Raw genomic sequence first — 25,724 nt, 5'->3', positions numbered from 1 at the left:
AGATCTGGTGACTGTGGGGGCCATTTTAGTACAGTGAACTCATTGTCATGTTCAAGAAACCAATTTGAAATAATTCGAGCTTTGTGACATGGTGCATTATCCTGCTGGAAGTAGCGGAGGGTACATGGTGGCCATAAAGGGATGGACATGGTCAGAAACAATGCTCAGGTAGGCCGTGGCATTTAAACGATGCCCAATTGGCACTAAGGGGCCTAAAGTGTGCCAAGAATACATCCCCCACACCATTACACCACCACCACCAGCCTGCACAGTGGTAACAAGGCATGATGGATCCATGTTCTCATTCTGTTTACGCCAAATTCTGACTCTACCATCTGAATGTCTCAACAGAAATCAAGACTCATCAGACCAGGCAACATTTTTCCAGTCTTCAACTGTCCGATTTTGGTGAGCTCTTGCAAATTGTAGCCTCTTTTTCCTATTTGTAGTGGAGATGAGTGGTACCCGGTGGGGTCTTCTGCTGTTGTAGCCCATCCGCCTCAAGGTTGTGCGTGTTGTGGCTTCACAAATGCTTTGCTGCATACCTCGGTTGTAACGAGTGGTTATTTCAGTCAAAGTTGCTCTTCTATCAGCTTGAATCAGTCGGCCCATTCTCCTCTGACCTCTAGCATCAACAAGGCATTTTCGCCCACAGGACTGCCGCATACTGGATGTTTTTCCCTTTTCACACCATTCTTTGTAAACCCTAGAAATGGTTGTGCGTGAAAATCCCAGTAACTGAGCAGATTGTGAAATACTCAGACCGGCCCGTCTGGCACCAACAACCATGCCACGCTCAAAATTGCTTAAATCACCTTTCTTTCCCATTCTGACATTCAGTTTGGAGTTCAGGAGATTGTCTTGACCAGGACCACACCCCTAAATGCATTGAAGCAACTGCCATGTGATTGGTTGATTAGATAATTGCATTAATGAGAAACTGAACAGGTGTTCCTAATAATCCTTTAGGTGAGTGTAAATGTATGAAGTTCAAAGCACCATCATCACCCTTACACCCATACATTAAATCTGAGCTGAACCTTCCTCCTTTAGGGGAACCCAGACTTCACACAACATAAACCAGACGAGCCTCTACTTACTTACTCAACTCAGTTTATTTACAGAGTATTTGAAGAGCCATGTATGCAAATGTACTGAAGTTACTGACAGAACTCTTCTTGTTTTACACAGGGGGAGCTGATTAATCACTCAGAGTTGGGTCTTTCCGTATTTTGATCTAGATGTTTAAAAAATCCAATCAGTGACTGTTTCTTGGTATAGATTACTGACAAGTCCCTTAGGGAAACAATAAATTAACTAGGTGTTTAAGCCGTGCTCCATCTTCCAGACTTGAGTAAATGAAGCGGTTCAAAACAGTTAATTCTGGGTGAGGACGGGCCACAAACAAATCTACGCGACACCAAGCCTGCGATAATCCAACGGAGAGCAAGAAAAGATAAAATAAGACAACGCTTAACAAAATGTTTTACTACAATATAACCTTACAGTCCTCAGTCCACGGAGGGTTTAAAGTGATGGAGACGGTGAGCCTTTCAAGCCACGATATGTCACACTGATCCCTCTAACCCATAAACGCAGCATCTTTTAAAAAAGGAAATATTAAGGACTTTTAGAAGTCTTCGTCAACAACAAATCCCAATGTAGAATTTGACACAAGGTTTCAATGCGTGCAATTTGGAGCCAATAGAAAATCTGTAATAGCACGGTAAGGTCCTTTAATCTTGAATACGTTTTATTTGCAATATCACTCTTTTTTTTCCTGCTACCACAATGACCCAATCAACTAAATTCACTTGCATAATCATCACAGTTCAGTATCATAGAAAGAGCAAAAGCAGGTTAAGACCAACTCATAAAAAAAAAAAGGTGAAAAACAACTTTGTAATTGACAAAACCTTTAAAAAAAAAAAAAAAAAAGCCTCAACTTTCCCTTTAAAGAGAACTCAACCTCCCAACTCTCATAAACGCCCTGAAGAATACTAGTTTGGAAATGTCCCAATACCAGTTTGATTATGGTACATTTCTTTCTTTTTTTTTTCTTTCTTTTTTTTAAATGAAGTAACACTGAAAAGAAAAATAGAGAAGAGGCAACATAGATAGCATGGACAGACAGTTAAAGGAAAATAAAAACAAAAACAGCCCAATGTCCTACACCCTTAATAAAAATTAGAAAAAAACATTTTCAACACATTTTAGTAGTCTGCTATAACATGCATAAGGCTCCTTTTCAACACAAAGAACTTGCGTCATTCTACCTTTCTGAATGTGTTGGCAATGTATTTTTGTTTTTAGTTTTTTTTAAGTGTGTAGAAAGAACCTGCTCACCCTCCCCAAACTGTCCATCAGGGTTTGAAAAGAAGATTTTTACTGGAACATGTACAGATGTGAGAAAACCCATGGGTGAATGAAACATTACACAGGCAGTATCTGAGAACAAAGTGTAGAAACTTTTTTTTACGATGCGGCAAAAAAAAAAAAAAAAAAAATAGTCATACTGCTGCAGAAACAAGACGAACTGATAGAACAAAACATGACATTAAATCATTAAATTTTGGATTATTAGAAGCACAATCCTCACCTAATTGGGATCGTCGCCGCACAATAGTTATGCCAACCTAAGACCAATGTTAACATGTCAATAATGAAGAGATGAAATTTCATCTGCCAAATGCTTAAATGTTAGTCGTGGCTCTTCAGCAGTGTCCTCTACCGGATAATTTGGCCGGTACACAGCAACCTTCAGTGTCTCGCTTCTAAATTTATTTTATAGTAAAAATGTAGGAATGAACCCCCCTCAGTTCTCTGTGGATGACTACCTCTGAATTTTCATCATCCAATTCTTCAAAATGTCACTTTATTTGCGCTACAGTTACAGAAAGTGTCTTTTTCGATGGTTTATGTGGGATAATAGAGCAGGTTTGAGGAAGTACTTCCTGTGTGGGACCCCCTTCACATAGACACGCTTTGATGTCCAATTTTAAAATTAAGATAGTCTTTGCTGCGCGATGAAAACACTTAAGAGTTTCCCCTCTGCTCTCAGTATTAAGTGCCTCATGTGCTCTTGAGATGATGAAGTAGCTGCAACACCAACTTAACATTCAGTGTTGTAACGGGTTGGTATGCACAGACACGCAGGAGTGGAAATCCAACTAACCTTCTTGTTGCATGTGTGGGCTATTTTCCTAAAACCCATACTTCCTAGAAAGAGTAAAGAGAAAACTTCATTCTTACTAGTAATGGTGGGTGGGAATGGGGGCACTGTACACTCTGTGCTTAAATAACAGAACATGTCATATCTCACAAAAGACATACAGATGTGTTGACAAGTAATGCATGTGTTAAAAGAACAGCTTTAATGCATATAAATATATATATGCAAACGTACCAGTATGTGCCTAGTTCAGAAAACATATTGCATGTTATTTTTAAGACTGTCGCGGGGAGGGTGTCATTCTCTGCCCATGCATTTAAATAGCAACACAGGAAAGAAAAAGAAAAGAAAGGCTAACACACACTTAACGCATCTTAGAGAGGAAAATAAGTCACCCAGAGGTCTGCAGCAGAAAATCTTGTCATTTCTTTCAAATAGATTTGGACTTATAATCTTTTTTTTTTTTCTCTTTTTTTTGTGTCCGGTAAATTCAAATGTTGACAGTATAGGAGTACATTTTGTGGATCACATTCAGACGCATCGTCTCTCTTCTTCTATACTTCAGTGTTGCCCGCGTAGAGCCTGGTCCATGCTCGGGCTGCAGGAGAGAGAGAGAGATAAAATGGGGGGGGGGGGGGGGGGGGGGGGGGAGCGTGGATAAGGAAAGTGTTGCAGAGTCTACACAGATGCACAAACTCCCACAACAACAGGCGGCCTAAAGTAACTGAAACGTCCCAGTATTTCCAAATACAAAACAATCAGTTAGTCAACAGAGAATGAATCATCAACAATTTTGATGATTGATTAATTGGTTTAAAAAGTTTATCAAGCAAACATGCCACGGTTTTGTTGGTTTCAGCTAGCAGCAACTAAGGATTATTTCATTCACAATTATCTGCCAATTATTTTCTCGATTAATGGACTGATGACTTGGTCTTTTAATTCTCTGAAAATTGTTCTCCGAAGCACGAGCTGACATTCAAATTACTCGTTTTGTTTCACTAGCAGTTCAAAACCTAGTGTATGTGTGTGGAAGTGTATTCCGTTGCCATTCACGGGTCTTGTGCAGAGTTTTGCATGCGTGCAGTGCAGCCAACAACTGCATGCACGTCGCGGTTCCTCATGGGTCTATTTCAAGCACTGTTTAAAAACGGTATAATATTCCTTGTGTGGTTCGTCAATGGTGGTAAATGATCCCAATGTCCCGCGAGGTGCGGACAAATTGGCACAACACCAGTGAAGCTGGGGCTGCGTCTCTTCAGCAAATGTTCCCCTCCTGCCACTAAACATTTTCACACACACACACACACACACACTACGTCTGCACATGCTCCCTGACCACTCTACCTTAAGGGTTAAACTTAGAATTTTGGATTATTTCCCACAAACAACCTTTAGTAAAAGCTTCTTTCTTTTCCCATGTTTATTTACAGCATAAGTTGAAATGTATATTGTAATAGGCTGAATATTAACTTATTGGGAGAAAAACGGTAGTTCTGTGTAAAATCAGATGTTGAGCACCCCCATATCGGCTAAATGGTATGAGCCTCATTTCATAACGATTACTAATCTCTATCTGAGGGTTTGCTGGTTTTTTATGTTTTATATCATTCTAACTTGAATATCTTGAGTTTTGGACAGTTATTCAAACAAAACAAGCAATGTGAAGATATCACAGTGGGCTCTGAGAGATTGTGATGGATATTTTCCACTATTTCTAGGCTTTGAAAAGGTAAAAAAATTATAGCTTAATTGAAGAAACAAAAATCAATGACTGGTTAAAAGCATTATGCAGCCCTAAATCCTAAACAGTTAGGCGTACTCCTACGTGCACAGCGAAACTGTAGCACTGAGTCCTGATGAACGTTAGAGTCACAAGGAAACACATTTAGATTATGTTTTGGTTCATTGCTTCAACAAAGTTCTGCTAACAGAGCATTTGCATGAGATATAAGAAAGCCAATCTCATGTGGTCTTTGACAAACAGACGTAGCAATGGATAGTTAAATGGCAGCAAAAAGTCAAGCTTTGTGAACAGAAAGCCCAAGAAAAAAGGTCAGGACAAGTCAGTAAACACCAATTGTACAATACCAATTACAAACATAAATGTTATGATGGAATACTACACGTAATGATGCCTGCGTATCGCCTGGTCCATGCTCGGGCTGGGGGAAGAGAGAGAGACAAAATGGTGGTGGAGGGTTTGAGGGGGATATGGTGCAGGAGTCTAAGTGTACACAGATAGCTTTGATCAAACAAACTCCCAGAATAGGCAGCCTAAAGTAAAATGAAACCAAAACAATTTGTCAGTTAATCATTTAGTTAATTAACTAATGAGTAGGTCTTTAAATTCCCAGAAAATAGTTTTCCAAAGCCCAAGTTGACATATTCTAATTGCTGATGGACATTCTTCACTGTTTGATTGTTAATAGGCTATAGAAATAATCAATTAATTGAAGAAACCATTGACAGCTCAAAGCATAATGCAGACCTACATCCAAAACAATATGGCGTGTTTCTGAACGCACAGAAACACTGCAACATTGAATGTTAAACTGACAAGTAAACACATTTAGATTAAGTTCTGGTTCATTGATTTGAATGAGGTTTTGATTAAAACAGAGACGAGATGTAATAAGGTGAAAACCAATCTCAGACATGGCACTAGATAGTTGAATGACAGCAAAAAAAGTCAAGCTTCACGAACAGAAGACTCATGAAGAATGACAAGACGGGTCTGTCTACAGACTGGGAGATTTGAGAGCCGTTACCTCAGTCAGATCTCTTTTTGAAAATCAATTTCATTCATGTTTACTGCTGTATTTGTTTGTATTTACAGTCAGATTATGTTGTCAATCTGGTCCCAACCCACAAAGGTTGCTTATGGGGTTGTTTTGCATCATGAGACCACGACTAAACCAAATTTGAAATTGTGGTGGCAGTTCAGAGGTCTGGAATTAGGCTGAAGATTTGCTGTCATCTACTAACCAGCTGCAGTAACTAGAGCCCGACCGATTTATTGTTTTGCAGATGTGGGTCGTATCTGTAGATATATCCGCATCGGCATTTATAACAGCCGATATATGACTATTAAAAAAGAAAAACAGTCAGGACCTTCCCTCATGTCATGAGTGTTGCACAGTTTGCCCACCAGAGGGAGCGCTGCAGCTCCTCTGTTCAAAACACTGCAGCACCACAGAACAAAACATCAGCTGACCGCAGTCTGCCACAGAGAGTAGCTTTTGGTGGCTCATTGTTCACGATGAGTTGGTCTTTTGTCACTTCAATTACATGACTTAAATAATAATAAAAATAGCCCTCATGACTTTTGCTCTATGGAGACCAGACTTGCTAACCCTCCCGTTTTTCACTGCCCTCTCCAGGCTCAGCAGTGCATTTTAGTAGTAGAACGCTATAATTTACAATAAATCTGATATTTTAAAAATGTTTTTTATACATTTGACTCTTATTCATCAAAACTTAAATATATTTAGCTGTACTTTTTCTAACAATAAATTTGATTTTTAAACTGCATTATGTCATGGTATCTTGGTGTGGTCTCAACATAAATTGTAGGAATAATCTTTGTTTATGTTATCGGTTTCTTAAAATATGGGGAAAATCCTCAAATACCGAAATCGTTATCGGACTTAAAAATCCCATATCGGTTGGGCTCTAGCAGTGACAGCTGAGGCAGTGGTAATATACAGTCCTTCCAGGATTTTGCAATCGCATCTATTAACACAAATTCAACAAATCATTATAAATTCAGTGCAACTTGCAATTTTGACCAATCAACGCAACTTTTCCGCAAATTTGACCTACCATCGCTGTTTCCTGCAAAATGTTGTCATGTCAGCTCGTCACTTCCTTATTTACAAGACACAGCAGACACGTGCGATACAAACATCTAACATTTGCCGACAAAAGAAAAATAGGACCGTGAAAAACAGTATCTGGTTCTTCCAGACACCAGTGGGGGTAAACTGTATTGCAAAATGTGCAGTGTTGTGGTCGAACATAAAAGGAAATAATCTATTGAAAAACACTTTGCCTACGCAAAACATATGTGGAGAGTAGCAGAAACACATGGAGGACGTCAAACGAGACAAATCACTGTGACACAAGCTGTTGCATCCCGGGCAATTGCAAGCGCTGAAAGAATCAAGGTAAGCTGGTTTAAATATGCAGGGTTTGGGTTAGGCCCCCAAAATCGTGGAAGGACTGTTTAATGATTCAACTATAATCTACCTTTGCAGTTTTCACTTTTTTACTTTTACAATTTCATCGCAAAAAAACACTGCAACTTTCATCGCCTTCTTTTTATTTTTTTTTAGAACAGCTGCCGCAAAATCAGGCCTTATAGACTGCAACAATCACTAAAAAGGCCTGAGAAATCCTGAAGGGACTGTAAACATGTAACTTGTTTTTGAAAAGTGCTCTACAAATAAAGATTATTATTATTATATTATTATTATTATTAAATAAAGTTCATTACAGATGATCCTGGGTAAGTTATACGAGTTGAATAAAAAAAAATGAATCTCATCCTCACCTGTCTCAATGGCATTGCTTTCGTTTTTCTTCCACTGCTCTGCGACATCGTTTGCCAGGGGATCGTCTGGATTGGGAGCACTTAATAACGCCTGGATAGATAGCAACACTGTACGGATCTGCAGGGCTGGAGACCATTTATCTGGAAGAAGGGAAGTTCAGAAAGAGACAAACAACTTAAAAGGACACATTTGCAAAATGGCGGAAACTTCAGGGTGATGCGACATTGGGTACAGATGGCCAAGCAGCCACAACATGGCAGTGACAGAGAGCTGAGCAGCAATAATCATGGATGAGTAGAAGCCAGTCAGGGATTTATCCACTTTATCCTAAGGCTACATGATAATGGAAAACATCTCTGGCTCTAGTAAATCAAATAAAAATAAAAATTGTGAAGCCCTTTAAGGGCACATTGGAGTGCCTAGAAATACCAGTCTGTTTCAATGTTGTTTTTATTACTACTTTAGAACACGTTTGGCAACCCCTCTGCTGCTGTCTGTTCTGCTCTAGCCAAATAAACATTACCTTCAGTTTGTTTACCTCAAAACTTGATTTAATGGTTGTAATCACATCTGCTTCCTGCCGCTTCGTCCCACAAGATTGATTTCTGTAAATATGACCAGCTGCTTTTCAGCAAGCTCATATTATAAAAATGTAATGTCTGATCTTTTACCACATTCTGCTTTGATAATAACTAAATCTGTGATTGTATGACTCACACTTTTCGTGTGTTAATGATATGCAATAGTCTTGGCACTTCCTGGGCAGCCTGTCAGTCAGATGTAAGGTCCCCATAACTGTATTGCACCACTTGTTCGATTTGATAGTTGAGAATTACTGAAATCGAGAGAATGCAATACACTGCAGCCAACCTAACAGCAAATAAAATGTGCACTTTATATTAGATTGTGTCACAATCTAGGTAATTAGTGCTAATGAGAATTACTATTTTCCCCATATGAACATTAACTGCATCTTGGCTATAAAAATGTCATGTTTTTATAGATGGGTATAGGTAATTGTTTATATTAACACTACATCAAATGGCTCTGTGTAATGTGAAAGGGTTGGAAGTACTACCAAAGCCACTGAGAATCAACACCCAGCACTTCTCTGTGCAGCTTTTAGATGCCGTTGGAACATTGTTTGGGCTCCCCAGCACACATTTAGACTGTATGGTAGCTTCTCAATGCCTCTTAGCAGCCTGACATCTAACCTTTTACGCAGTCATTTCCAATACATTTGACAAACCTACTGTTTGCTACCTGTTCAGCAGACAACATAAATAGGTGGTTGGTGATGAAAGACATGCATCTAGCAGCTAAAAAACAAAATATTTCTATATAAAATGCCAGTAAGTACTGGACTTAATTTGTTCTATGGCCAGAAAGAAGGCTCCAGTGGGATGCAGATGAAGCTGTCTGTCTTTGTGATATTAAGTGGGCAACTGCTTGCTAACACATTGGGAATATTAACTCAATTGATACCATCACGTTTTCTTACCTTTCAAAATGTCTAAACATATTCTTCCCAGTTTGTCAACATTGGGGTGGTAGATTTTGGTCATGAATCGCACTTTGGGAGCTGCCATGGGATACTCTTCTGGAAGAAATAGTTCAAGTTTAAATGTGCCCCCTTCAAAAGGAGAGTCTTGAGGCCCTGCAATGACCACATGGAAGTAACGTGCATTCCCTTCATCAGGCGTAGCCGTGATCCCTGGAACAGGCTCTGCCATCAACCGCTGTGTCTCCTAAATGTGTGGTCAGAATGAGAAATACATAATACGGTTGTTGACATTTCTGAGAAGAAAAAAAAACTGCTGTAGGAAGGACTGTGGAGGTGTCAGCAGACAACAGACTTTCAAGTATTTAATGGATGAGGACATACAATTTCACCCTGCTTAGTCACACACACACCTTCAAACTCACCCACATACAGACAAAACAACATTCCACAAGCTATCCTTACACACAGAAACTAAAAAGGTAGCTGAGGGGTAGAGCACTTTTCACACAATCTACAATGACTTAGGCTGTTTGAGTGATTACAAACATACACAGAACTACCCACTGCGGTAAATTGCTAATGTGTAAAATAAAATAATTAAATCAGGGTTGCAGCAACTAACATTTTCAATATAGATTAGAAGTTTTTTCCTCAATTAATCGACAAATTGTTTGGTATATAAAAGTGATCAATAATTGCCATCTTACATTTCCCAGAGCCCAAAGTAAGGTCTTCCAATTGCTTGTTTTATCAGCCCTAATATCCAAATATTAAAATATATTCTATTTCTTATCACATAAGGCAATTATTCACATATGGAATCTGTAACCTATAAAATGATTAACCATTATCAAAACAGTTGGTAATTAAGTTTCTGTCAATCGATTAATCTGTGTGATTCTTTCAGCTCTAAATTATTCTATAAATTTTTGGACACAAATTCAGTAAACACATGATTGCAGTTCTCTGGTGTTTAAAAAAATTATACAATCAAAATTGAACTTGCAGAGTTATGAGTTTGATTGCAAATCAATTAAGTATTGAGCTACACTTACAATAGACAAAGGAAATCAAAAGAGGAAGTGCAACATTTATTTCCACATTTCGTTATTTGATCGAGCAGGTGCATCGAAACATCTGCAGTAAACATAAAGGAAACTGGTTTAATCTGGTCGTAGCTACGTTGTGATTAGAAAACGAACTGTAGGTTTTCACAATGGAAGGAGGGTAGTGCTTTCACTTTTACCAACGTTAGGTTACTGGCTGTGAAAACCTGTCAAACCTGAGACATGACTGCTATATGTGGCGGAAAAGGCAGATCGCGCCCACTGCCGGGCCTGGCCCAGCGAAGTTGCGGTGTGGTTGAGGGAGGACACCGCAACGCAACAGGCCTTAAATGTATGCCTATTTTTTCGTTTCATTTTATACAAAAGACGCGTTACTAATATGTTTGCTCTAATGCGAGTATTTAAATGTTTTGCAACCACTGGGGCAACGTTTCACACCAGAGCCAGACATGTGTAAGTTAGTTACCAATCACCAAACGCTACAGCTGCTAGCCTAGCTTACTTAGCGAATCCATTCATATGGCGACTAAGACAAATTGGCATAATTTGTTGATTAACACTACAAATAAGCAACGCGGCGTTGTGAAAACTACAATTTATATACGACAACTAATCTACCCGTACAAAAAAAAATCAACCACAGATCAGCGCAGATGGAAGTAAACGGAAGTGGAAAACAAAACACTTGCAGACACGGACCAGCGAGCTAGCTTGATAACTAGCTAGATAACAGCTAATTGTGCTAACCTCGCTAACGTCAGGCTACACGTTGGATGGCAGTTATTTTACGTCCATATTCTTCCTAAATACTCTTTACAATACTCACACATAGGCTCAGTAAAATATATATACACTGTGAAGTTTAAAGTGTACCTTTATAATCCTACGAGGCAAACCGGCCATCTTGTGTTAGCTATTATATTTTTAGCCGTGGACTCGCCTTCTCTTCAGGTTGGATTGACTGAGCAGTCGGGGCGGGGACAGATAACTCACTCTTCCGGTGGCTTCAAATGACGTAGGAAAATATGCTGGTGTGCAAGATGATATGTAAAAATATATTTACTAATTACTTATTTCTACTTTTAATTTTGATCAGATTTTAGGTATAACACGGTTTAAACCGTCCTGCTAGGTGTGTCTTATTATATTATGAAAGCTAAAGTTTTCTTTCTCACTTACTTTTCCTTCAAGCTTTAACATATTTGTTAAACTCTAAAATAATATATAAGAATATTATTTACACAATTAAATGTTATCATTGCATTTTTATTTTATATAAACAAAACATTAAAGCTTTTGATTAATAAAAAATGGTCTACATCAAAATGATGAATCACTCAGCTGCAAAAATAATAATAATTAAGTCTTGCATTCTGGCTAGTGATAACAATATGCTATTTTTTAATGGTACTGGTATGATTTCTACAGGTTGACTTGAAAAATCTTTGGCGAGACCACAGCCTGTGGTTGAGAAAATTTTTTTTAAGCAGATGCAAGTGTGGTTACAGTATATGGTCTGTCTGTGCTGCCCACAAAAAAAGAATAGATCTTTGATAGGACTATCGTTTAATGTAGTCGTTTTGGTCTTGTTGGGGTCCATCTCTTGATGTATGCGATTAAAGCCAACATAGGTATTTTTCACTGTATACTTTATACAGACTACAGGTATATGTTTCTGTATGTCTGTTATTACAAAACATGGCAAAGCTAAGGCTTTTTTCTTCGTAGATGATTGACAGAGAACTTGAGAAATGCACAAAGAAGGGCATCTTGTGACTAGCAACAGTGTTTGTGAATTAAATCATATATTTGGCAACCACAGATCACTTCTGTTGTGCCACTTTTTAACATTGTAAATCTTGAAGGCACATTAGTCAAACACATTGTTTGAAACACCAGCTTTTGGCACAGTTTGTTCATTCGGAGATATATATATATATATATATTTTTTTACCTGTCTAGTTGTGGTGTGCCGGACCTTACCCACTTAATACCCAATTATTAATGTTGCATTTCAGCTGTACTGAAGGGTAACATTTATTACTGGTCCATTGCTCTTTGATGCACGTTTAATTTCTGCTGCATGAACATTAAGAATATAAAAAAACATTTGGCAGCAAATATCTTAATCAATTAAATCCTCTGTAAACCGCTGACTGTAACAGTAACATAATCAAATTGTATACGAACACATTATAAAGCTCTGCAAACTCTAGTAGAATATGTGAAGCCCTGTGAAGTATGATGATTCCAAAGCCATATAATTGTTCCATTGTAGCAGCACTTATTCAAAAACCCATGACAACCAACTTAACATTTAACAGTTTATTATACATTATTGGGACAATAAGACTACCAAACATCGTTTGCAGTTTTCTAACTTTTGCCTTTATCTATCTGTCCTTTGGGGGATCCTTCTTCCTGCGTCTCATGTGGTACCTGCAAAAAGTGAAACAGAAGGAAATTAAGTGTAATTAATATTCTTTATGGGCTGACATTTTCTTTTAGCTCTCAAATCTGCTTCACAATGGCTGTATATACACTACAGGTACATACGTTAATGGTGCAGGGCAAGAATAAAAAAAAAAGAAAAAAGGACAAGATTCCTTATCAGAGTGACCGATCAAGCTCTGTTACTAATGTACTTACTGTCCTACTGGATACCACCGGTGTTTTGTGGTGAAAAACATCTTGCTCAGCTCCTCTATAGTGGGCCCCTTTTTGTCCTTCAACACCTCCTTGCTGAGGTGGGCCTTTAAAACCTGGTCATGGGTCTCAATCGTGTTGGTCAGGGGATCTGGCCGTTCTATGGGCTGCAAAGATTTACTGTCATGAGCAAGGTTCCCTCTTACATGTTATATCCTATGTTAATTTCCCACAATCCTGCAACAGTGTTTCTGTACTGATTAGTGATAAATTTCTAACTGAAGTACATCTGTGACAGCAATATGCAGTCATGATTGCAGTACTTCACATTTGTTTGCAGTTCTACAGTATGATGCTTCCCCCTGCGCCAAAAGTCTACTTTGAAAAATGCTTGTGATGAGTTAAAAGGACCTCTGATTTATCTTTCTGGTGTAAAGAGTCCTAATCGAAAGGATCATCTTATACATATTCTGTTAGACAACTGACATATTGATATTCATAAGAAGGCACTCTCTTACCTGGGTAAACTCATAGGGAATGTCGACAGTGGGATGGTAGCACACTATGGTTTTCCCATCTGAAGTCACGCCGATTTCCACATTACTAAATCCAAGACATTAGAAGGTTATTGTCTGGATCACAATCATATCTTTATGACAAATTAATAATTAACACATTTGAAGAAAGCAGACTGGATTAAACAGCAGTAGTGAGCAAAGTGCTGCAGCCGCGGGCTATACCATGTACTGTATGTAATTAATAAGTCTTTGTTTGTTCTGCATTTATTTGGTTCACAATTAATGTAGTCATTAGCAGGTTTTAAACCCACAGACCAAGTAGACCTACACAGCTAACTTCTACAAAACTGCCAATGTGTCCCCACAGTTACATTTACAAAGCACAGCCAAAGGTGACCTATAAATCAGAGAACCTTCTCCTGGAACATTTGTTGCAGCCCCTTCTGCACAATATGCAATCTGTCTAGCATCAATCTTAAAATGCTTCCATAACTACTACTTTCTCAGTGTTTGCCTCTCATTCAGTGAAATGTGGTTAATAATTAAAAGTGAAAATGTACTATTTATTCATTAAAATGTATATATCAGGGTTTAAATGCAGCTTAGTGCCACAGCTAAATACGGGTGCAGTTTTTCTTATTTTATTCTGAATTCACCCTCTTAACATACCAGTTAGGGCCATCCAGTGAAGGACCACTGATAGCGGCCTTGTGTCGCACTGGCACCAAACATGCTGCAACACGAAACCAAACAGGTGAGACACATAGATATTATGCAATTAACAGGACAAATGGACATATTTTAGCTTCTTGGCTGGAGATTATACACCACATTTTAAACCATAAATCCATTAACGTTACAGACCACAATTCATGTTATTTATTTGGTCTTAAGACAGTTCAAATGGATTCGAGTTTGCTACCTGCTAACAAGTCAACGTGAATGGTTGACCATTAATTAAATAAGATACACTCGTCATTACTATAAATACGAATATTCTAAACTCTTTTTATTCAACAGATATTTGATCTGGACAGTGGAAACGCAGTTAACGCTAGCCTAATTCAAGTGTTTACCTACCAAACACACTGTCAAGGTTAGCCCCGTTAGCTTTTCCTCCCCTATCGTTACGTTAAACGCTTATAACCGGTAAACTAGCACGTCCTCCAAAAGACGCCTTGTTAAATGTAAGACAGAACTTACTTTGTGCACGTCGTAGTGTGGCACAGTTACAAAGTCGCGTTAACAGGCTGTGTAGCTTGCACAATTGACCCGACGCCATGCTCAATTGGTTATTGTCTGGTGTGTATCGGTGTAATGGTTCCGTCTTAGCACTCAGACTCACTTTTGTTCCACTTTTCAAACATCCAGAAAATACTACTCACAAAAAAGAAAACGCAGCCCTTTTTTAATGCTAAAATTTCTAAAATTATTTCTCAACAACTGGTGAATAAACTATACACTTCAATAAACAGTCTTATCTTATTTTAAACACATTTAAGAGTTATGTCCATTTCTTATTCATGTACCTTGTCAACCATCCATTTGAGGGCTTCAGATTTCCAACAACAGAAGGATTACACATTTATAAACTGTATTATTTATTGAATATACAGAATTAAAAGTCTATTATTTCCTCAGTACTCAAAAGAAGCCTGTGTACTCGCATCTAAGATTTCATCTTACCATGGAAACCCAGGTATGCAATATCACAATTTAAATGACCACATGAAAACAGCCTTAGGAGCATATTATATTACATTTGTAAATGAAATAAAACAAATGAAATTAATAAAGGCAAACGATAAGAGACCATAAAGTGATATAAACAATTCAAAGAGTCATTCAAATATTTGAATCGCAGCTCCCCCCTAAAAAGCAAAAATAAATCCCTGGAAATATTCACTTACACGAATATAAGAAACATTTTCTTGACTTTTCTTAACATGTCTTTGAGTGGGCAAAACCACTGTTCTTATCCTATCAGAAAGACGTGTTTTTAGTCCAGTTTGCATTCTGAAAAACTTCACCCCCCCACCGATCCTTTTCCCATGAAACTAAGCGCCGCACTATGAGGAACACAACGAGCGGAGCAGCTTGATATGTTTCCAGGGATGCTCAGTTTATTCATGTTTACAGGCTGCATCCGTAGAGTCACCGGGAGACTTCCATCTCATCTGTGGCTGCTGTGCTGGATGCCTGTGATCCTGTGTTCACCACCAGGCGCTCCCGACCGCCAAACACCTCAGCCACTAAAAGCAAACAATCACGGTAACATGAGAGCTTTATTTATTTAACAGCCGACTTCATTAATAACAATGAACATGAAATACATTTGACAGATTAAAAGTTAAATTGTTAAATTGGAATAAACATGTTTTTAAGAATAAAGTGACAAATTATTGTGATATAAAAAACAAAGGAAAGAAAGAAACACTTTGATGTAAACTATACCTGCTGCAACATCACTTATATCCCAAACCCGCAAGCCATCCTTCTGTCCCCCAAAGGCATAGACGAAGGGCATGTCGGGGCAGCATGAAGCACAGAACAGCACACCCTGTTGGGAGGTTACAAAGTAAGCTGTTACAGTTCCGTTAACATCCACAAACATGTTTTACACGGCAATGTACTACAGCAGACTTCACTGACAGGGGTGAAAGAATCTGACCTCTAATATACTGTACATGTGAGTTCTTACCATTTTCATATCCCGTGAGTGCACCAGGTTGGGTTTGTTGCCCAAAATGTCCCAAATCTTAACATGTTTGTCAGCTGACGAGGTGACCAGGCACCCTTTAATCTGGCTGCTAAGGTCCAAACCTGCAGAAATGAGAGAAGTTGAGATGTGAACTCCACCAAGAAGTAGACCTATAACCAAAACATTTATGGCACAATGGCAGGGAGGTTAGTTGTCCATCAAAATTTTGGTGGTGGATTCAAGATTTCACCAACAATTTATCCTTTTTTTTTTTTTTTTTACGTTCATTCATGGGATCCCACTATGCACTGTGTGAGAGAAGGTTCACCCTTCACAGAGTTAAAACACCTAAAGACACATCTTACAACCTTCCATAAGCAGCCATACCAACATGCACCCAGCGCTGTGAACCTAAACTCCTCGGGAGGAGGTTAGGTTCAACGCTGAGTTTCTCTCTGACTCCTCCCCTCCTGCAAAGCACATATCTGAACGCATTTACGTCTTTAGAAACAACAAAATCCCCGTTAGATAAGCGATTAGTTTTTTTACCCAAACATGATCTTGAACGTGACCGCTTTTATGATCAATCTGTCATCGATGCCTGGAAAGAGTTATCTCCAGACATTGTGGATTTATCCTCAGCACAGAATAAAATCTATAGGCTAATCTTTCATATTGTAGTCGCACTGATTGGAACATCCCTATAGTAGCATCCCTATGTAGTTATCATGTTGGAGATGATGTGAATATATTTGAATGAGGATGACTGTGTTGCAGCTGAAACAAAATAATGTAGTTTAAAAGTGAGTTTCTCATTATTAGCTGCTGATGGAACGTGTTTTGACATAATTTCATTAAATACGAAATGAGCAAGATTTTATTAATGTAAAATAGATAACTTAACCTTTACAGTCAGTTTGAACCTATAGACACATTTTCCACTGCAAACAAAAAATTTAAAGGCCCACCTACTGGGTCAGACTGTGACTTCACAATCACAGGTCCATGAGCCTAAACTCTATCTGATCTGTTCGATTTAATATTTTCATCTTCAGTTTTTGCCACCTGCATTTTGTTCCGTTGGGTTACAGCTGAATAAATATAGCCTATTTAAAATAAATGTAATGGGCTATAGAGAATTCCAGCACTTTATCATTCATTAGGGAAATTTCAGTGTGGTAAATTATGAATGAGCAACGCTGTATAAAATGCAACATTGTTAACATGTTGATTCCTTCCTGCGTTACAACATAAATACCCTATCATGGTCCGCCTTGGCAAGCATTCATATTTCTAGCTCCACCCAATTAAATTGGATTAAATTGCTCTGCCTTTATTTACGCGTTGCCATGGTGAATCGTAGTATCGGAGCTCCATTGATGATGGCTTTTTTTTTTTCCTTTCTTTTTTTAATCTCCACGCATGCGCTTCCATCAGGCACAACATACTCACAGTTGACTGAACTAATTCTGATCAGCTTTCTGGAACCACAAATTTCACATCTCAGGCTCAATCAACTCAGAGCTCAGGGTTGAACTCTAAAGTTTGTTAAACCTGCTTTCTGAAACATGGCCCTGTTCTACAAAGCCAGTGTGCATTTGTTTATACTGCTGAAATGGAAGGACAATCACCTTTTCCCCCCACTTTATAGAATACAAAAGTTCAAACCTGTAGAACATGATATTCGTTCATTATATACCTAGGTCTAAGAACTTGACTGTCACATATACTGAGAAAAGCAAATACTTCAAATTAGGAATTAAAATAAACAAAATATCAAAGAAAAAGTGATGGGCTGTCTTGTAAAAGTATGAGAGGGGGTTACTTGAAATACATGGTCTTTTATTCATTTTTAAATGCTTTCAAAACAGTGGGAGATCTGCATTTGTGTAAATAATATTTTGCCAGCAAAATCCAATTGTTTTACAAGATATTCAGTATGTGTTGGTCATGTTCTCAGTCTCAAGCAGAGCTTAGCATGGGACCACTACAGAAAACCAGATGAACATTTAATATCCAAGAATTCACATCAGCTATACTGCAAGAGGAGCCTGAACTATAAATGATTACAAAAGCTGATTGATTTTAATCAACCTTCTGATTGTTAGCTGTGTAAATTTACACATTAGCTTTTCTGCTGCATTTGATTTCATGTTAAACAGGGTGTCTTTATTTTTTAATAAAATGTCCTTTAACATGATAATCGTTTCCTTCAATCATATATAGAACTCTTAAAGTATGTTGCTTGTAAAAAGTGTTTGTCTGAGCCAGTTTAAGGCTCACGCACATGTGTGCACATGATCAGGATGGTACCACCTCCGCCTCATTTTGAGCCAGGAAAAACCCTGTAAACCCATGCTGTCATCACTGCCTACGTGACTCATCACACAGAGGAGACAAGTGACAAATCATTTGTGCCTGTTGAAATGATAAACATACTGTACCAATAATGGAAATTTAGAACAAAGCAAACACTTTTAGGCACACTTCCGCCTACCTGACACTTCCTGATCGTGAGCCCTCAGTGTGAAAACGGGTTTATCCGAGCGTGCGTCCAGACAGTAGACAAATCCATCCTCTGTGCTGGCCTGAAACACAACCAGAACCCTGAGGTAACCCACCGAGCTTGTGAAAGAAGTAGCAGAAGAGGAATAAACAACGTTTACTGTGCAGTGATCATCTAGCAAAACACACCAGATTTATTTCTAATTATTATTTACCACAAGTTTTAAAAGGAATTTGAACAGTGGGAGGCCTTTCAGTGTGGTTGTGCTTTAGCATCTGAAGTCTGAGCACTGGATCTCTGCTGTGGTCCAAAGAAATGATCATTTGCTGCTGACAAAAGTGGAAGTGTCACTCTGAGACAAATATGCTTGTTTACTTGCCTAAACCACTAATGATTGCGTAAGTCATCATGTTGTTCAAGTTCTTAAGGGACATCAGCCACAGACTGACTCATCACTGCAAGACTGGGAGGTAGCATAATAAAGATGAGGTTACTGACATATCATCATATTAAGACAGAGATTAGAGGGACATTGCCAATTCTGCCCCTGATTTGGGTTTAGAGACAGCCTGGTTGAAGGCATCACCATTGTTTTGTATTTTTAACAGTCACTTGTTGAGAGACTCTGTGTCTCAGTGGAATCTCATTCAAGCGTTATGAAAATAAATATACCCAGTAAACATGTCAGACATCCCTGCAATATTAAAAAAGCAATATGGAGTTGACAGAAAAAACTGAGAACAGTATTCTTATCCAGTCCAGACTGTAAGACTACTAATCACTGCTTCCTGCAAATCTTGTCCATCGATTATTTCCATTAAAGAGGAGCAGAAGAATTTGAGCACCTACCAGGAAGTTGCATGGTGAAAAGTGGTTCCAGGCCAGACGCTCCACTTGACCACTAAACCTCCAGGTCCGGTAGCTGTTGTCTGGGCTGCGGCAGTCATACAGAACGGTTGTCCTGAAGAGAGAAAATGTTAGCTTTCAGCTCACTGTGAATGTATAACTCCTTTCACTTCATTCTATAATCCAGTAGCAATATTAGATTACACTTACTTGTCATATGATCCTGATATCAGAGTCTGTGCCTCAAACGGGTGGAATGATAACGTCTGAACCTGAAGGACAAAAACAGTTTTCTATAAACCAAAGCCTGCAAACTCTGAGGATGTAATACCAAATATACACAATTCTTTTTTCCCCCTCATTAAATACCTTATCGGTCTGCTTGCGCAGAGTTGTGGCTGGTTTGCCTTGAGTAAGATCCCACAAGATAACGGTGTCATCCGCTGATCCGCTGGCCAACACATTTCTAAGCAAGAGATGGTGGATTTGTTTTACAGTAGAAGAATGAATTGAAGTTGCGCAAGTGTACACATACACAGCAACTGTAAATAAACATAACATGTATAAAATCTCAGAACAACAGATTTATTTTGAAAATTCTATATAACTATGTACATCTGATTACCCTTTTCTAGTACTATATTGAAATTTTATCAGTGAATGGACCAGCGCCTCAGAATACTGACCTGACCAGTTTGTTCCAGGATAAATCCAGCACTGCGTCCGTGTGTCCGTCAACGGGCTCTGCTGCTGCCCCCTGCCATCAACAAGAACAGGCAGGGTTATTGTGTTAATGATATCTAACAAAGCAATACATAATAATGCAGGGAAGCAGGATAAACACGACTATCACTGGTGCAATCAGTTATCAGGTAAACAAACCCTCACTCTCACCATACAGATGCTTGTATAAGACCGTGTAGGAACAGAGTTGTACCTTCTTGCTCTTTTTTTTCTTCTTGGAAGCTTTTTTGCTCCCCAAGGAGAAAGCTGGCTCTAAACAGTCCACCACATCCAGGTCCCACACATCTATCTGAGGAGTCATGTTGCCCACAGCGGCATAGTTAACTGTAGTAAAGATACCCAGAGCAGAGCAGGGTCAGGTAAGTACAGGATAAAGCTACTGTAAAGTGAAAGTCAGGCTTAACTGCAATGTGGAATCACAGAAGTCAACACGCCTCGAGGCCTGGTTTGGAAATGAGCGGCAATCTCTTATGTTTTAAAGAGGTGTTATTATGCTTTTTGGCTTTTTCCCTCTCCTTTATTGAGTTATATTCCTTTTTTGTGCATGTAATAGGTTTGCAAAGAGAAAAAGCCCAAAGTCCAGCCCATCTCCCACAGAAAGCACTGCTGTGAACTGCTTGAAACAGCTCGTTTGTAGTCCAGCCGCTTCCCCTTCATCCCTGTGATGTCACAGGGATGAAAGGGAAAACACCGGAGGAAAAACAGTGAGCTGCAGCACACACCTCTCCTCTCCTTTCCAAACACTAGCTAACCTCCAGGAAGTCAACGGACATAAAGTTGTTACTGTGATGTAGAGACGGAGCTCAGTTAAAACTTTATGGATGAAAGATACATTTGTTACACATTAATAACTCACCACTCTGAAACTCTTGCTCCAGTCTATGTTGCCAAACTGGTTGGCAACATATACAGCTAAACCGAAGCTGTTTACCTCACTGGCCCACCCTTCTCTGCTTCTGATTGGCTAATAGTCCTTAACTAGGAACTACGCATGTGCAACTCCCAACAAAGATCATTTAGAGACAAGATGTATCACTCCATAGCTAAAACAAAGCCTTCAACACAGGGTGAAAAGAGGAGGTGCGGAAATGTGCAGTATGAAAAAAATATGGTGTTTTTTGACAATGAAACCATGTAAACCTGTTCTGGTACAACACCTAAATAGGATTTTGAACCTGAAAATTAGCATAATACCACCTCTTTAAAGATCATTTTTTGTGTGTGCTGGGCTGGACTTGGGCTGCTGAGGTATGGACTCGAACGGGCGCCTGGGAATTTGTAGAGGTTTGTCAGAGCTAGGCACAAATTTCAATAAAACTGAATTTTCTTACCTTGCCCTTCTCCGGGGCTGGGGTCGAAGTTTAGCCACTCCACACACAGTGGGTAAGCTGGCAGCAAAATATCATGATGAACATACAGAGAGTCCTCCTCAGAGTTATAAACTGTAAAGCAAGAGATATATTTAAAGATAGGTGAGAAATGTTAGAGGAGGGGAGTCAAAGTCAATAGATCTGAATTTCCTTGAATTACATTAAGATATGTTGGGCATTTAGCTTACATTTTTATTACAACAGTATCCAAACAAAGGGAGATATTTTCCTGTGTCTTCAGAATATCAGTGTCATCTCGTCATGTCACATATGAATATATTTACCATGGACCTCCAGATTGCAGCAATCTTTCTCTGCCCGGCCTGTTAGGATGAGGTTGTCACTGGGCTTGATTTGGAAGTCTTCCCGCTCGTACTGGTCCTAGAGGAAAGAACAAATCTAAAAGTAAACCTAAGATGAGAGATAAAATGTCTTCATCTATGTTTTTTCCCACAGGTTGGATTACAATACAAATTTATACTTTTTCTGAATTTTCACAGCTATACGTTCCTAGGCGGTGTCAGGCTTTAGGTGCTACTTGAAATGGGACTATACTGAATCTGTATGCATGAAACCATTGAGGTCACTCACAGTGTCTTTGAGGGTGATATAAGGATCCTCCTCATTAGAGCTGAACACTGTCAGCCCGGCCAGACTGTCACCAAGACTAGTGGTCACTAAATTGAAGACAGACAAACAGCAGACACAGTCTGAGCAACACTCTCAGCTACGTTTAAACAGGCACAACAAAAATGACTTAGTCTGCACACCAAAGAATACACAAGCTGTACATAAACACCCCCAGCCCTCACCTATATCCTCTTCATCATATTTATCCAAGCCGTACTCTGCCAGCTCGTCGTCTTCCTCCTTTTCTTCTTCATTCTCATCCTTTGGAACTGCAGCAACGGCCTCTGTATTACTGTTGGGAGTCTGCTCACAAGAAATCCCTTCATCCTCCTCCTCTTCTTCTTCCTCCTCAGCTGCTAGGTCCCTGATTCAGCAGAGTAGATCAAAAACAAAAAAAACAAAGAAACATGACTTCAGCTATTTGGCTGTTCAGGGTATATCAGGAATATTTCCACTGACTGGCAATGCTCACATAAAACTAGGGCTGAACAATTTTGAAAAAATATTTAATTGCGATTTTGACTGATATTGTATTTTGCAAGGATCTGTACCAAGCAATATGTTTTCTTAAGGCTGTAGAATATGATTTGTAGGGCCAGGAAATCTCTGCAGCACGACAACATTTCATTTTAAAAAATTGTATTTTGACACATTTCGCCTTTAACAACTATTGTACATCCTGCGATTTGAAAATTGCAGTAGGCCAGATTGTGATTTCGATTAATTGTTCAGCCCCACCTGTGGCATTTGAACCTTTAACAATGCCAAGAGATAAAACAGAGGCAGCAACATGTGCTCAATTCCAACATACCCCAGCTCCTGCTTTGCTTCTGCAATGATGCGCTGAAGCTCCTCTTGGCTCAACTCAACCTGAAATGGAATAAAAAGAAGCAGCTGAAACAAGCTGATCAACTCAGTGAATTTTAGGTCTTTTTTCTTGGCAATTTTGGTCAAATATCTAAATGCACAAAAACACACTTAAGTATTAGATAAATTAAGTAAAAGACAAATGTGACTTCATTGTTTTAGGAAAGGCTAACCTGCGGGTGGTACCATTAAGGTGAACTGTTTTTAGAATTAACTCTTGACCTTTCCAGTGCAGCTGATTTTAACAAAGCACTAGCATGAAAGAGATTGACAGTAGGATTTAAAAGCCACCTAGTTAGTCCATAAATTGAGCAATTTAGCATATGTCTTTAATCAAACCGTTCCTGACTCCCTAGTCCCTATTAATTTAGAGTACTTACAATAAGGCTATATGAAAATAGACAATTATCCTAATGCTAAGCTCTTCAAAAAAGTATTTAAAAACCTGACATTTAGCTACATCAGTTGTAAGTTAACTAACAGTTTTACTAACACGATCAGTAATCTAACACGACTACTATACGTTATTATTACGACAGTTTTTGTGTTGACAGTCTGAAGTGAAACGTTATCTGTAAAGCCACCTAGAAGTGTAAATTACAACCAAAAGCCAGAGAACTTCGGTCATTTTAAATCAGTATAGAAGCACGGTGTACCTGCCATGTTGACACATTAGCCGCCGATCGGCTAACGTTAGCTAGCCCGACATGTTACTTACTTTGTCCGGGGTTTCCTTGGCAAGGCCTCTCGCCACCCACCCGACACAAGTAATCTGGCAACTCATTCTGCAGGAAAAAGTACGGTTTATCGATCAAATATATTTAAATCTACAAACGTGTATTGGTTTTACAAACCGCTTCACTTTAGTCATGTACACACAGTGGGCCTACACGTGAGTTAAAATGGGTCCTGTGTCGCATCTATTTTGCGTCCATAGAGTGCCTGATCAAAAATGAGCCACACATACAGTAAGCTCAGAGTGTTAGGTACGGAAAGTATTAAGGTACTGATTTAGATATTTTTTTTGAAGATTAATGTTATGTAATGTTTTAATTCCATTAGCTGGTCGGCCCTACCTGTAAAAGTACAACACTAAGCAGCTACAACATTAGAGCACCTTGTCAAGGCGGTTTATGTAAAGGAATTGTAAATGTAAAATGTTTTTTTTGCCTCTTAAGAAATTACAAAATAATTTACCAAAACTGGACAGCAGTTTTCCCACATGACCAAGCGGGTTCTACTGAGCAAAATTAAATTAAACACAGATGAATTTTGTACTCTTTGGAGATAGTTTTTTTAGTGAGTAAGACTTTAAACAGTAAAGATGAGAGAACAGTTGGGAGCTATTTGTCAGATCGACAGGTCTTTAGTTCCAGCAGTAGTAACAGAGATGTATATGATAAAAAACACAAAAACAAAACAGCGCTATTATTTATTATTTTTCCCACCGCTGGTTTTAACACTGGCCCAGCTACATAACATCCTGTCTATCATCTTGGTCGGTCTTTTACTTTGTTTCACCAGAAAAGAAAAAAACATTTGGAAGAAAGTGGTATTAAAAGAGGCCCTGCTTTTATTACTTTAATATGCACCATTAGTCTAATAAGATGTAACTTTATTCATCCTAAAGGAATTTTATGTCTCCAAGATGCTGGATATAGTCTACACAGTACATAGTGAACTGACTATTTTACGCTTTGTAGGGTATACTGTGTATAGTCTACAGGTGGATCTCAGAAAATTAGAATATCATGGAAAAGTTCATTTTTGTTGTCTCTGGTTCAGGAGTGGTTTGACACTAGTAGAGTGACACTTGTAGCTAATTTCCTGGACATGTCTGTGCGTAGTGACTCTTGATGCACTGACTCCAGTCTCAGTCCACTCCTTGACCACATATGACCACATCACCCCTATTTTAGCTTCACTACACTGGCTCCCAGTATGTTTTAGAATTGACTTTAAAATTTTATTGATCACATTTAAAGCACTTCATGGCCTCTCATCTTGTTATATTTCTGAACTTTTAGTCCCATACACACCAGCACGTACCTTGAGATCCTCGGGCAGAGGTCTGTTGTCTGTTCCAGAGTGTCGACTGAAAACTAAAGGGGACAGAGAGTTTGCTGTCAGGCCCCCGAGGCTCTGGAACAGCCTGCGCGAGGAAATCAGGTCGGCTGAGTCAGTGAACTCTTTTAAGTCCCTTCTTAAAACATACTTTTATAGGAGAGCCTTTCCCGATCTTATTTGACTTTATTTTATACCTTTTATTTTATTATATTTTACTTATTTTATTTATCTTAAATGTGTATTTTAGTCTTTTCAATGTTTTCTTGCTTTTATCTTGTATTGTTTTTGTATTATTGTCTTTTGGGTATTATTGTCTTTACACTTGTTAAAGCACTTTGTAACTTGTTTTTGAAAAGTGCTCTACAAATAAAGTTTATTATTATTATTATTGTGAAGCTTCCCCAAGTTCTTGAAGAGGCTAGCTTTGCTTGACAACCCTGTCAAGGCTGCGGTCATCCCTGTTGCTTGTGCACCTTTTCCTACCACTCTTTAACCTTCCCACTCCACTTCCCATGATTGTGGTTTTGTGT

The 25,724-nt window shown here is 38.8% G+C and overlaps 3 protein-coding genes across 4 annotated transcripts; all 3 read right to left on the bottom strand.

The window, feature by feature from the left end:
- Positions 1–1,096: 1,096 nt before the first annotated feature.
- ube2nb (ubiquitin-conjugating enzyme E2Nb) lies at positions 1,097–11,322 on the bottom strand. 2 transcript variants are annotated; one of them, XM_038739062.1, is made up of 5 exons: positions 11,173–11,322; positions 9,230–9,476; positions 7,728–7,868; positions 5,299–5,337; positions 1,097–3,770 (listed from the first exon to the last, which is right to left on the bottom strand). In XM_038739062.1, the coding sequence occupies exons 1-5, from the start codon at positions 11,200–11,202 to the stop codon at positions 3,727–3,729; spliced, it is 501 nt and encodes a 166-aa protein (XP_038594990.1). In that variant the 5' UTR covers positions 11,203–11,322; the 3' UTR covers positions 1,097–3,726. The 2 variants fall into 2 exon arrangements, with proteins under 2 accessions (XP_038594990.1, XP_038594991.1); XM_038739063.1 differs by lacking the exon at positions 5,299–5,337.
- Positions 11,323–12,609: 1,287 nt separating this feature from the next.
- mrpl42 (mitochondrial ribosomal protein L42) lies at positions 12,610–14,819 on the bottom strand. The gene is made up of 5 exons (XM_038739066.1): positions 14,667–14,819; positions 14,133–14,196; positions 13,464–13,548; positions 12,949–13,112; positions 12,610–12,738 (listed from the first exon to the last, which is right to left on the bottom strand). The coding sequence occupies exons 1-5, from the start codon at positions 14,743–14,745 to the stop codon at positions 12,693–12,695; spliced, it is 438 nt and encodes a 145-aa protein (XP_038594994.1). The 5' UTR covers positions 14,746–14,819; the 3' UTR covers positions 12,610–12,692.
- Positions 14,820–15,047: 228 nt separating this feature from the next.
- Positions 15,048–24,062, bottom strand: pwp1 (PWP1 homolog, endonuclein). Its single transcript, XM_038739057.1, has 15 exons — positions 23,846–24,062; positions 23,072–23,130; positions 22,443–22,624; positions 22,222–22,307; positions 21,915–22,011; positions 21,592–21,702; positions 20,454–20,584; positions 20,203–20,273; positions 19,886–19,982; positions 19,727–19,788; positions 19,520–19,631; positions 18,662–18,752; positions 16,165–16,286; positions 15,918–16,023; positions 15,048–15,715 (listed from the first exon to the last, which is right to left on the bottom strand). The coding sequence occupies exons 1-15, from the start codon at positions 23,909–23,911 to the stop codon at positions 15,618–15,620; spliced, it is 1,491 nt and encodes a 496-aa protein (XP_038594985.1). The 5' UTR covers positions 23,912–24,062; the 3' UTR covers positions 15,048–15,617.
- Positions 24,063–25,724: the final 1,662 nt, after the last annotated feature.

The sequence above is a fragment of the Micropterus salmoides genome, unplaced genomic scaffold (genome assembly GCF_014851395.1).
Source record: "Micropterus salmoides isolate LMB-PRFRI ecotype aquatic unplaced genomic scaffold, ASM1485139v1 Ms_hic_scaffold_23, whole genome shotgun sequence".
Lineage (NCBI taxonomy): Eukaryota > Metazoa > Chordata > Actinopteri > Centrarchiformes > Centrarchidae > Micropterus > Micropterus salmoides.
The sequence above is the reverse complement of the archived record's forward strand: the minus strand, read 5'-3'. Positions and strand labels throughout refer to the sequence as shown.